Below are 13,704 nucleotides of genomic sequence, written 5' to 3'. Positions count from 1 at the left end.
AACTAGATGCCTCATCAGGTTTCTGGCAGCTGAGGCTGGACGAGGAGAGCTCTAGACTTTGTACGTTCAACACACCTGAGGGCAGATACAGGTTTCTTCGTCTGCCATACGGCATCTTGTCAGCTCCTGAAGTCTACCACAAGACCATTCATATGATTTTTGAGCACATTCCAGGAGTGGAGACCATGATGGATGACATCATAGTTTGGGGAACCACTAGAGAAGAACATGACCAAAGACTGAGACAAGTACTAGACAAGACAAGAGAAGTCAATCTGAAACTAAACAAAGATAAATGTGAGTTTGGAGTGAAAAAACTTACATTTGTGGGAGATGTTGTCAGTGAGAATGGGGTGAAGCCAGACCCAAAGAAAACGTCAGCAATATGTAACATGGAAAGACCAAACAACAAAGACGACGTCAGAAGGTTTCTAGGAATGGTCACCTATCTGGCAAAGTTTGTCCCACAACTGTCAACATTGTCAGCACCTCTCAGAAGTTTGCTTGAACAAAAGAATGAATGGATCTGGTCCCATGAGCAAGAGCAATGTTTTCTAAAGTTGAAAGAGATTCTCACACAAGACCCAGTGCTAAAGTTTTATGACCCAGAGAGAAGCACCAGGATCTCAGCAGATGCATCACAACACGGACTGGGTGCAGTGCTGTTGCAGCAACATGAGGAACAGTGGTTGCCGGTAGCCTACGCATCCAGAGCTTTGACGAGTGCAGAGACACGGTATGCTCAAATTGAAAAGGAGCTGTTAGCGAGCATGTATGCATGTGAACGTTTCCATCAGTATGTCTATGGCCAAACTTTTGAAGTGGAAACTGACCACAAACCACTGGTGTCCATCATGTCCAAACCACTGAATGACTGTCCAGTACGGATACAGCGCATGCTAATCAGGCTACAGAAATACGACGTTCACATGATCTACACCAAAGGAAAGTATATGTACACAGCTGATACATTGTCAAGAGCAGTGGATAAGGAAGAGCATGAAGACCTTGAGAAAAGTCTGGACATACAAGCGTATGTTGACATGGTGATGACATCTCTGCCAGTATCTGCTGACAGATCAGAACAGATAAAAATAGAGACAAATGCAGATGAAGTCATGAATGAACTTAAGAGTACAATAATGAAAGGATGGCCAGAAAACAAGAAAGAGTGCTCAGCGAAAATCCAGGACTACTGGAACTGCAGAGGAGAACTAACTGTGGTGGATGACATAGTGATGAAAGGGAGCAAATATGTCATACCATCCTCGTTACGCAAACAGATGCTCCAAAAGATCCACGAAGGTCACCTCGGAGAGGTCAAGTGTAAACGCAGGGCAAGAGAAGTAATGTACTGGCCAAGAATCAACCAAGACATCAGCCAGACCACAGCTTCATGTGAACAGTGCCGCATCTACAGGCCCAAACAGCAGGCGGAGCCACTGCTGGCTCACCCAGCACCACACAGACCTCACTATAAGGTAGGAACAGACCTGTTTGATTTTGATGGGAAAAGTTACATAGTGGTGACAGATTACTTTTCAAACTATCCAGAAGTTGGGCAACTGCAGACAACTTCAAGTAAAGCAGTAATTGCTTATCTAAAGACTGTCTTTGCCAGGCATGGTGTCCCATGTGAACTTTTCTCCGATAATGGGCCCCAGTTTTCCAGCTGTGAGTTTGCCACCTTTGCTAAGGAATGGGGGTTTCAACACTCAACATCAAGCCCCATATATCCAAAGTCCAACGGCTTAGCGGAAAGCTCTGTCAAGATAATAAAAACATTAATGAAAAAAGCTCAGGACAGAGAGGATTTTCAGAAGAGCCTACTGATCTATAGAAGCACACCGTTGCAGAATGGAATGTCACCAGCTCAGATGCTGATGGGGAGACGTATTCGTTCCAACCTGCCAGTCAATGAGGACCTGCTGACGCCAAAAACTGCACATAAAGTTAAGGAAGCAAAGGATGGACAAAAGGTGAAACAAAAACAGCTGCATGATCGCAAGGCGAGACACCTGCCTTCCTTGAAGCCAGGAGACAAGGTGCGTCTCAGAGACATTACTACAGGGACCTGGAGACATCAAGGTCAGGTGAAGGAGGAGGTGGCGCCACGTTCATACAAGATCCAGATGGAGGGTGGAGTGTCCCTGAGGAGAAATCGAGTAGACCTTCAGCTACATCCAGAAGGAAAAGACACAGAATCTCAGGAGACAGTGCAGCAGGACAAGGAGAAATCTACAGAGTCAGCAAACAGAGGGTCAGAAGACGCTAGAAGTGGCCCGTCACAGGATTCTGCGTCACCTGCTGCTGAGAGACTTTTGAAAACTATGACATCACCACAGGGTGAAAGACTGGTGAGACCAAAGAGACATGTTCAGCCACCTAAGAGACTAATTGAGAGTTGTTAGAGTAAATGTGGCAAGGTGTTCTAAAAAAAAAAAAAAAAAAAAATGTAGAGAGAAGCTGAATGCTTATTTGTTCCAGGTGGAGGAGTCATTTTGTCAGTAAGGTTATGATGTTCGTCAGGAAGGTTGCATCCTAACAGATAATTATTATTGTTCCATAGGGAGAAAGATGTGATGTTATGAGAGAGTTAATTATTATTGTTCTATAGGGAGAAAGATGTGATGTTATGAGATAGTTCAGAAAGAACTCAATTACCCAGAAGGCAGGGGAGTAGATTAGGAGGGAAACTGCATGGATGATACAGTAGTGGTGGTGAGTGCTAAATAAAGATCTGGAAAAGGAGTTTTCACGCCTCGTTTGCTTATTATGAGATTAAGCAAGACAACACACTAATCATAATATTGAGATTTCACAGATCGTCACATTGTATTATTGACTAACAGTTGTTTTGATTAGCTTTATTGAAAATAGTTCTTTGATCTAATGAAAGAAAAGAAAAGAGTCTTCATCTTCTGTCTTCATCGCTGGAACGTAAACAGTTTAGAAGCGAGTGCATGACCTTGAGGCTGTTTCATGCACTCTGGCGCTGTGTCAAAGGGAACTGTGGAAAAGATTAAATAACCTTGGAGGAGTAGCTCCTTCATCACGTTACGTATTATTCATTGATTCATGTTCAGATTACTGGTGTTTTTTATTTTTTTTATTTTTTATTTTTTTGCTGATTTATTTTTGTTGTCATTCATTATTGTTATTGTTATTATTACAATTTAAATTTTTATCGTATTTAATTCATCATTCTGAGTATAAAATAGATTTTGTAAATAAGGTAGGCAGGTAGGTTCTACTTGTGTTTTTTTTTCCTTTTCTGAACTTTAAAATCACCAAATAAACAATGTTGACTGAAATTCTTTCCTTTTTAAGAAAATGTTGATTAAATAAAGAATTTGAAATAAAACACGACAGAGCGCTCCACGCCCCTCTCCACATCTTCAGCTCGCTGCCCGCCTGACGTACGCGCCGACCACGAGCTGCGCTGAGCTCGGCGTCCAGCTCAGGTGCTCTGACGGGAACGTTTTACTGGTTGATGACGCTACCTCCGCGACGTGCGTAACGATTAAAATGTCAGCGCATCTGCAGCCCGGAGGTTTCTCTGTCAAATAAACGGTCAAATTTAAAAAATGCAGTTTAGCCGTTCTGCCTTCTTGTGAAGATTGAAGCAAAGAGAATCATTAAACGTGATCAACACCAGAGCCGTGCACTCTGCGCCGTTATCTCCGTCACTGCTAACGAGGGACAGTATGCTCTAATGGGAAACAGGCTTCAACGCAAACGGTTGTTTTCCGCTTGGTCCTAGAGCTCAACCAGTGTCAGTTTAATATAGCGTAATATTGTTTTTGGATGGTAAAAAGTGTGGGGGGGGGGGCATGCCCCCAACCCCCCCCCCCCCAATTACGTCCATGGTTTGTATTCTGAACTGTGTTTTAAAAGGAGACGTGCGACTCGGTAAAAAGCAGCACCTGCTCAACATTAAAACCACCAACAGGGTGAAAAGTATCACATTATTGTCGGATCAGACGAGCCACAACTTCTGAGTCACTGTTACACAAACTGTTTTATCAATTATCTTCTGTTGAAAGATAACTTTGATGTGCACGAGTGGACGGTGTTGGTTGCTGTCACCCGTTGTGATTGGTTAAAGAAGCTCTCGCTGTCTGAGGGCGGGCCCAAGTGCAAGTGGGTGGGCCCAGGCCCCGCAGGCCCACCCACAACGCCGCAGCTGCTGTGCTTTCTTTACTAATGGAAAACGGGTAATAACGACTCTTGGATGGGAAAAGGTTGCCGACCCCTGGTCTAGAGGCTATTTACAGAGTTCCTGCAATGAGAACAGATTTTTTTTTATCACAAAGCTATTAGACTTTAAAATCCTTACAAGTTTAAATTTATATTTTAGTGTTTCAAAAATATAAACAAATTAGGAATTATTATTATTAGGAACATTTCTAAATCTGTTCAGATGAATGTGCAGAGCTTCTGTTTGACACGGTTGTTAAACGTGCTGGTTCTGCCGCCGCTCTGATGTTGTGCTTCTGTCTGGAAACAAGCTAGCACACACGAGCAGCGGCGGCATCGCTGTAAGAATCTGTGAGAGTAAAATCTCTCAAGCTTTCGTCAGTTTTCTTCATTTGAATTTTATAAAATTTTATGTTAACAACCTCGTCTCTGAGGTGAATAGGTACATTTTCACATTAGCACTTTTGGACGTCCATTTCCTAATTGTCTTGTTTCATCCACTACAAACTCGTGCATCGTTAGTTTTACTGGTTCATTTAAAAAGTCTAACCAGGGACTGGGCCTGTGTTGTCATTAGATGCGATATTAGTGGGTGGGGAAATCCAGTCGTTCCATTGTAGGGCTTATTCGTGGGTTTTATCTGCTCCTGGGTCATTGTGAGCCTCAACAACGTGCCATATGCTCTATAGAGGCTCAAAAACAGTTTACAGTTGTAGACAATCAGCCCTCGTCTGATTTTTTTCTTCTGCACTCGAGACCGAAGAGGAGCTTTTATAAAATAGTAACCGGGCGAGTTAACAATAAAGCTTCAGGTTCGTCCCTCACCGTGACACACTTCATTTTGAGATTTCCTTCTGCGGCGTCGATAAATGCCGCGCTCTCCCACGTGTGTGTACCGTTTTCTACCACTGATACAACGTCCCGACCACGGCTTTTTTATGGTCTCCGTACTTGTTGCTCCTGACCACACGATGCACACGTAAACAACTTGTTTAACACAGACAACACACACGTGCACACACACACACACGTGCACCAGCTGTAGATCTCATTGTGGTTCTTTATCAGTTTGCATCTCTGCTGAAGTTTGTTAGTGGCCTAAATACGTGTGTGTGTGTGTGTGTGTGTGTGTGTGTGTGTGTGTGTGTGTGTGTGTGTGTGTGCGTGTGTGCGTGTGCATGTGTGTGCGCGCGCGTGCGCGTGCGTGTGCGCGCGCGTGTGTGTATGTGCGTGCGTGCGTGCGTGCGCGTGCATGTGCGTGCGTGTGCGTGTGTGCATGTGTGTGTGTGTGCGTGCGCGTGTGTGCGTGTGTGTGTGTGTGTGTGTGTGCGCGTGTGTGTGTGTGCGTGTATGTGTATGTGTGTGTGTGTGTGTGTGTGTGTGTGTGTGTGTGTGTATGTGTATGTGTGTGTGTGTGTGTGTGTGTGTGTGTGTGTGTGTGTGCGTGTTAACACTGCGCCCTCTGCAGGTTGAAACGGGTCACTAACCTTGTCCCGGACCTCCTGATGAGATGAGCTGAAGCATCGATAAGCAGATGAACTAAATTCATCAGCAGACACTTCTGCTTCATCATGAATCTTCAACGGTTTATTGTTCCTAGTAACAAGATACACCCTTTTGACCCAAAATACTACAAACTAAACGACGAGTTCTCCTGTTTGATTAAGAAAAATACAGAAAGGTTCGTGTTTATTATGGTTTTATTGCTGCTTAATAATTTCTTTTAACCCAACAAGTTAACTTGATTTATTTATGAAGTTTCTTAAAGAAACACAACCGACTTGTTTTCGCCCTCCTGGCGCTCTTTAGCCTTTTCCTCTGTAATTTAGTCCTGAAGGAGTTAAAGGGTGCAGACAAACCCTCGGTGGGCCTGCAGGCTGGTGCTGAACCAGCCACATACGGCCCCCGGCTGCCATGGCAACGCTTGAAAAGCTGAGAGTCAGTCCGCTCAGGAGGAGTTTTTCAGCACAGAACCGGACCACAACAGCCTGGAGTGTCTGTAAAAAGCTGTGGAGCAGTTTCATATCTAGTAGGTAACTACGGCTACACAACAACACATTTATTTAATCAGATGTGAACATTGTTCCGAACATCAGAGTTTTACCCGTTACCCTCGCCGTTGTCTGACAGATATCCTGCTCACAGCCGGACGGTGCCATGTTCTCCCTGTCAGAAGTGGCTCCTCTGAATCACCATCAGAACTCATGTAAGCTGCTGAAACCCTGGTGGGAGGTCTTCATGGACTACTTGGTGGTCCTGATGCTGATGGTTTCAGTCCTGGCGTGCACCGAACAGCTGTCGAGGGACAGAGTGGTGTGTCTGCCTTCAGATCTGGCTGTTAGAAACACTCGTGACCCCGAAGATGCAGCCCCGCCTCCTCTACATGTTCCCGTCAACATCGGCCCAGCTCGCGGCCGCCGCACACACCTGGAGCATCAACAGTATGTTTATGTCAGCCAGGTACTGTCTCTGGCAGGCGTAGCTCACATCAGTGCTTCTGAGGGAGTTTCACAGCCGTCTTCTGACCTGTCATCTGTCCGGTTGGCAGATTTTCTGTTTGTGGATCAACCAGCCCAGACATCTAGAACTGTAGCAGTGGCAAAGAGATTTGGCTCTACAGGTCGGCCATGCTCCATTGCAGCCTCAGCAGGTCTACCCTGGGCTTGGCTAAGCCAATCACAGCATTCTGTGGGCGGGCTAATGGGCTCGATACACGGGAGGCGACATCCTCCATTCATTTTCAATGAGACATGCGCGACAAAGAGATAATCGCGGGTCTCCTTCCTAACCCTGACCAATGAGCGGGCAGGATGCTCCGTACGTCTCCGAGCAAACATGGACTCCGTTTCTCCTTCTGTGACTGTGTCCATCTTAATGTGAGGTCCAAACCGTGTGATGAACTGAAGCTTGTCCTGCTAGACAGAGAGCAGCCCTCTCCCAGTTTTAATATGGGATGAACCCATTCTCAGTTTTTTTTATAGTAAAATCAGAAGTAAGATTTCACATAACTCTAGCAGCACCTTGTGAAACATCACATCTACCACTTTATTAACTCTGAACCGCTTAAATAACCTTAATTCCCTCCAACCTGACACAGCCAATCAAAACAACGCATGTTTCGATTTCGCCATGGAACAGAACGCGTCGACGGCTTTGCCGCTGGCCGCTGCCGCGGGTCGCCTCTCGTGTGTCACGTAATAATAATAACAATAATAATACATTTTATTTGAGGGCGGCTTTCTCAAACCCAAGGTCACCTTACAAAGATAGAAACAAAAAACAACAGAGGTGAGAGAGGGCAATAAGAACAAACAAGATGCGTAAAATTTTGAAACAGTTCTAAAGTCTAGGTCTAAAGGGAATAAACTTGTTTGAATAAGTGGGTTTGAGGTGTGCCTTGAATAATGGAAGAGAGTCCGTATTTCTAACGGCAGAGGGAAGTGAGTTCCAGAGCCGGGGAGCAGAGCAACTGGAAGCTCTGCTCCCCATGGTGGTAAGGCGAGCTCGAGGTTGAACCAGACGAAGTGCAGATGAGGATCTAAGAGATCGGGAAGTGGTAGCAATAGTTAGTAAGTTACATAGATAAAGTGGAGCCGTGCTATGTACAGATTTAAATGTAAGTAGTAGGATCTTGTATGTGATCCTGGTTTCTATTGGCAACCAGTGTAGGTTTTTAAGAACAGGAGTGATGTGATTTCTTGAGGGGGTCCCAGTAATGATGCTGCTGCAGAGTTCTGGAGAAGTTGGAGTTTATGAAGGGATTTAGTTGGGAGACCAAACAGAAGGGAGTTACGGTAGTCGACGCGAGAGGTGATGAGACTATGAACGAGGATTGCAGCAGCATGAGGCGTGAGATATTGTTGATATTGCGAAGACGGTTATATGTGACTCGAGTAACACGGTTAATGTGAGACTGGAATGAAAATGTACCACCTAGTATGACACCAAGACTTTGTACCTGTAAGGATGGGTGAACTGTGGAGTCGTCAAGATCGATAGAGAAGTTGGGAGAATTTTTTAAAACAGAAGCGGTGCCGATGAGTAGGAGTTCCGTTTTATTGCTGTTTAGTTTAAGTAGGTTCTGAGAGAGCCAAGATCTAATTTCAGATAGACAGTTAGAGAGGGAGAGTGGTGGAAGGGATGCATTTGGATTGGAGGAAATGTACAGCTGGGTGTCATCAGCATAACAGTGAAAATCAACGTTGTGTTTGCGGAAAATGTAACCAAGGGGGAGCAAATAGATGATAAATAAAAGAGGGCCTAGAACTGAGCCTTGGGGAACTCCTGCAGTAACCGGGGAAGGACTAGAAGAGTGAGATTGAAGTTGAATGAACTGAGTACGATCCGATATGTATGAGGTGAACCAGGCTAGGGATGTGTGACTAATGCCGATAGATGCTAGTCTTTTGAGACGTATGCTGTGAGAAGTGGTGTCAAATGCAGCACTTAGATCTAGTACAACCAGAATGGAGTAATAATGGCGACAGCGACGAATATCGCTGATCGCGGTCGTTTGTCGCCTCCCGTGTGTCGAGCCCATTAGGCTGTGCCGGAGCAAAGATGGCGTCGGCTCAGGAACGGCGCTGGTTTGAAACGGCTTTGGCATCATCTCTGGACGATTTCGACTTTGGCTTTTCCTTTGAAGCATGAGCAGAAATGTCCACCACTAGCGCACTAGTTTCTAGCCAAGCTTGGAGAGGATTTTACAGAATGAGAAGTGGCTCCTCTGATTACAGGCGAGGGAATCAGGTTTATCTGAGGAGGTTTTCTGTCTCCCACGTGGAAACTAACCAGGAGTTTCTGTCGTAGGTGTGCTACCACAAGGCGTTACCGGCGTGTTCCCGTGTCTTCCCCTACGTGATCCTGCTGCAGTCTCTCGTCCTGGTGGCCGGTGGATCTTTCTGGCTCTACTTCCCTCTCACTTCTTCTCGCATAGAGCAGTTCCTGGCCATCTTGGCAAAGTGCTGCGAGTCTCCCTGGACGTCTCAGGCCCTGTCCCTTGCTGCCCATCAGGAGAACATCCGCCAGGCTAAGAGACAACCACAACGACTCCCTCCATCCTCACCCCCAGTGACCCGCAGTGTCAGCTCAGGCTCAAACAGCCCGTTGTTGAAGACATCATCGGTCCCCCCCTCTCCCTGTCCCTCCACCCTGTCCTGTAACTCCACGGTGTCTTCTGCGTCCCTCAGCTCTGGCGACAACGCTTGTCCTCCCGAGCCTCCGGTGATGCAGAAGAGCCACAGGCAGGTGATGAGTCTGGATAAAAGTGACGGGGAAGAGGCGAGAGCGCTGTTTGAAAGAGTCAGAAAGTTCCGGTCCCACTGTGAAAGCTCATCTGTGACTTTTAAGGTAGATCTGTTTTGTTGTGTTTGGCACGTCAGTGACGGAAGGTTTTAGCCTCGTTTTGTCCTTCCAGGTGTATTTGGCTCAGACGCTGTTCAAACTGCTGCTGGTGACGCTGATCGTGAGCTACACCGCCCCTCTCCTCGGCTCCGTCTCCTTCCATCACATCTGTCGTCTGGAGGAGGTCCACCTGTCTGGGTATGCAGCCTTCGAGTGCGTCCACCCTCTGTCGTCGCTCCTACGTGTACTGTTGGTGGCCTACATGACCCTCCTGGGACTCTATGGCCTTCTTAACCTCTACACCCTCGTCTGGGTTTCTCACAGGTCAGAACCGCTGCGGAGTGGATAGAAATCACAAAAGCTGCTCTTTAACTGGTTCCTCACCAAATACGGTGCTTTCCCCTGATTGTTAGCTTCTCTAGAAGTTAGAAATTAAATGTCCTTGCTGTTGAAAGAGTCCAATCAGGACAGCAGTACTCCTTAATACCATAACACCAAATGTGTCACAAGTTTCTTGACCTCTACCACTTAAACAAATCAAGTTTGTTCGTCACAAAGCTGCCGGATTAGACCTTTTCTCCTCTGGTGGAGGATCGAAGTGTCACTAATCTGCTCTGAACCAGGATCACCTCATGTTGGATCGCGGACGCCACACGTTCAGTCGGATGTGTCCTCATGACGTCACAGGCCAGGGGTTGGCAACTCCCTCCCCCTTGAGCCACCATCCAGCATGTTGTAGTTGTTTCCCTACTCCAACGTACTTGATTCACCCGAAACATCTAACAGGTGTGTTGAAGGAAGGCACTGAAACGTGCTGGATGGCGGCCCTCGGGGAAGAGTAGAAGGCCTTCTCCGGGTCAGGGATGAGGTCCAGAGATGGGTCTTGTTCAGGAGTGAGGGAAAGCTGGAGCGGGAGATCGACGGCGGATTGGCGCTTTCCACATCAGTTGGAAAGGTCTGACTCGATTACGATTCGTCACACCGACTTTGGCTGCTCTACTTAAATGGTATGAGTACCAAACTTGCCATAGGCTCCACACAAAGGGATACTTCTGGCAACATTTTGTTTTTGTTTTTACGAAGGAATCGTTTTGTCCTTGTGGCTCTAGCTATAAAAAGATTACATCTGTTTTTGTTTCAGTTGCCTTCAGCGATATTCCTTCCCCTCCTTGGAGGAGCTGGACTCCCTCGGACGCATTCCTGACCTGCGGAACGACCTGGCCTTTCTCCTACACGTGCTGGACCAGTACGACCCTCTGCTGTCCCAGCGCCTCTCTGTGTTTCTGTCTCCGGTGAGCGAGAGCAGGCTGCTGGAGGAGAGTTTGGAGAGGTGTTGGGGGGAGGACAAGCTACATGCCATGACCAGTGTGGACGCCGACGGCTGCTCCAGACTGCAGCTCGTGGCGCTGCCTCGCCTCCCTTCAGCTGTTTTCACCCTCAGCCAGCTGCAGGTCCTTGAACTGGAGCTCATTCTTGATGCCAGGTTTACTGCACAGGTGTATAACATGACCTCACTCAGGTAAATACCCAGTAACTTTGTTAGCTGCAGGTTTTTGTCACGCTCATTTTGTCATCTTGACCAACAGGGAGCTCCATCTTCACCACTGCTGTCCATCTGTGGATCCCGGTGCTCATGCGGTCCTGCAGGAACGTCTGGAGGTCCTTCAGATCACCTTCGCTCAGGCATCCCAGATCCCCAACTGGGCCTTCTCCCTCCGTGGTCTGCACGAGCTCCACCTTTCTGGTCGTTTCAGCGGTGAGGGTGGTGTCGGCCACAGCTGGGCCTTAGGGAGCCTTCGTCAGCTCCGTCAACTGCGTGTTCTGGTGATTCGAGGCCTGTTACAGCGGATCCCCGTGGAGCTGTGTGAGGTTGCGGGCAGTTTGGTGAGGTTGGAGATCCACAATGAGGACACGAGGCTACTTGCGCTGACAGGCCTGAAGCGGATGGTGAACCTGACGGAGCTGCAGCTGCGGGCCTGCCAGCTGCAGCGTCTGCCCTCTGCCCTGTTAGCGCTCACCAACCTGCAGATGCTCGATTTGCAGCACAACAGTTTGAGGACTCTGGAGGAGCTGCTCAGTCTGGCTCACCTTCAGCATCTCTCTAGCCTTAAACTAGCCTTTAACCAGGTTTTGACACTTCCTCACAGCGTTGGTGTCCTTCGAGGCTTAGAGCTCCTGGATCTGTCCAACAACCATCTTCGGAGCCTTCCACCCGCATTATTCACTCTCCGTCGTCTTCGTAGGCTCCTGCTGGCTGGAAACCTGCTTGTTGAGCTGCCGCCTGCAGTAAAGGAGCTGAAGCTGCTCACAGAGCTGGACCTGAGTGGTAACAGGCTGGAGAGCCTTCCGTCTGACCTCTTCAACAGCTGCTTGGAGCTGCGCGTCCTGAACGTGGCCCATAACTCTCTCGGCTCTTTGCCCGGCGGGATTGCAGCTCTGAAACGCCTGAGCAGGTTGGATTTACGCAGCAACCGTCTGGAGGAGCTTCCTGCTGAGCTGGGCTGCTGCTCGGGGCTGTGTGGAGGGGCTCTGCTGGTCGAAAACTGGCTCCTTCTCTCCTTACAGCCACACATCCGAGACTTCCTGAGCCAGTCTTCCTCCAGCAGGGCTTCCTGCTCCGAGGATCTCTCGGAAACAGACTCGGATAGCTTCTCTCACTGGCCTCCTGCCCACTGGTGCTTCTCTTCAGCTCTGGAGTCACAAATCTAAAGCTGGCACCAGACTCTGTCCTAACACTGGCACTAGTCTGCTCCTAAGGCTTTCTCATGTAATGTTTCTTTTTGTTACCGTGTAAATTTACTGGTTGATTTCCTTTCCCAACCCAGATTTTATTTGCTACTGTGCTTTAAATACCTCTTTAGTTTGTGATGCGGTAAAAAGACCAATGGCGACTAACAGGAGTCGACTGAAAATAAGGAAGAAGTCTTGCTAAAGGGGGGTGGTGTTGTTGCTCCATTTATTAGATAAAAGTGTTTAATGAAACAGGCTGAATGAACGTGTGAGGGTGTCGTTATTGAAAGCAAAGACGTTTAACCAGAAAGGACGTTCTGATTTTGGTGCCACGGAACAAAAAACCAGGAAACATTTATCTGTAACTCAGTTCTTAGCCGCTGCATTCGATCAAGCCTAACTTATCACAACTATCCTGGCCCGCTTCCAAATGACGTTCCCAGATCTAAAACTAATAAGTCATCTCGTTCTTGGCTACCTGTCAGAGTTTCAAGCTAGGATCCTTTTGTTTTGATAGAACGTTCATATACTACGTTTAAAGAGCAAGTCACCCCCTACGTTCACATACTACGTTTAAAGAGCAAGTCACCCCCTACGTTCACATACTACGTTTAAAGAGCAAGTCACCCCCTACGTTCATATACTACGTTTAAAGAGCAAGTCACCCCCTACGTTCATATACTACGTTTAAAGAGCAAGTCACCCCCTACGTTCATATACTACGTTTAAAGAGCAAGTCACCCCCTACGTTCACATACTACGTTTAAAGAGCAAGTCACCCCCTACGTTCACATACTACGTTTAAAGAGCAAGTCACCCCCTACGTTCATATACTACGTTTAAAGTGCAAGTCACCCCCTATGTTCACATACTACGTTTAAAGAGCAAGTCACCCCCTACGTTCATATACTACGTTTAAAGAGCAAGTCACCCCCTACGTTCATATACTACGTTTAAAGAGCAAGTCACCCCCTACGTTCATATACTACGTTTAAAGAGCAAGTCACCCCCTACGTTCACATACTACGTTTAAAGAGCAAGTCACACCCTACGTTCATATACTACGTTTAAAGAGCAAGTCACCCCCTACGTTCACATACTACGTTTAAAGAGCAAGTCACCCCCTACGTTCACATACTACGTTTAAAGAGCAAGTCACCCCCTACGTTCATATACTACGTTTAAAGAGCAAGTCACCCCCTACGTTCATATACTACGTTTAAAGAGCAAGTCACCCCCTACGTTCATATACTACGTTTAAAGTGTAAGTCACCCCCTATGTTCACATACTACGTTTAAAGAGCAAGTCACCCCCTACGTTCATATACTACGTTTAAAGAGCAAGTCACCCCCTACGTTCATATACTACGTTTAAAGAGCAAGTCACCCCCTACGTTCACATACTACGTTTAAAGAGCAAGTCACCCCCTA

General features: G+C 47.1%; 1 protein-coding gene across 2 annotated transcripts; it reads left to right on the top strand.

Annotated features, from left to right (window-relative positions):
* Positions 1–5,846: 5,846 nt before the first annotated feature.
* On the top strand, positions 5,847–13,264 carry si:ch211-106h11.1 (volume-regulated anion channel subunit LRRC8D). 2 transcript variants are annotated; one of them, XM_070542097.1, is made up of 6 exons: positions 5,847–6,229; positions 6,331–6,660; positions 9,010–9,549; positions 9,617–9,867; positions 10,685–11,062; positions 11,130–13,264. In XM_070542097.1, the coding sequence occupies exons 2-6, from the start codon at positions 6,358–6,360 to the stop codon at positions 12,250–12,252; spliced, it is 2,595 nt and encodes an 864-aa protein (XP_070398198.1). In that variant the 5' UTR covers positions 5,847–6,229; positions 6,331–6,357; the 3' UTR covers positions 12,253–13,264. The 2 variants fall into 2 exon arrangements, with proteins under 2 accessions (XP_070398198.1, XP_054606738.2); XM_054750763.2 differs by having other exon boundaries at positions 5,847–6,233.
* The last annotated feature ends 440 nt before the right edge of the window (positions 13,265–13,704 follow it).

This window comes from Nothobranchius furzeri, chromosome 12 (genome assembly GCF_043380555.1).
Source record: "Nothobranchius furzeri strain GRZ-AD chromosome 12, NfurGRZ-RIMD1, whole genome shotgun sequence".
NCBI classification, from domain to species: domain Eukaryota; kingdom Metazoa; phylum Chordata; class Actinopteri; order Cyprinodontiformes; family Nothobranchiidae; genus Nothobranchius; species Nothobranchius furzeri.
Note: the sequence above shows the minus strand (reverse complement) of the source record. Positions and strands in the feature narration are given on the sequence as shown.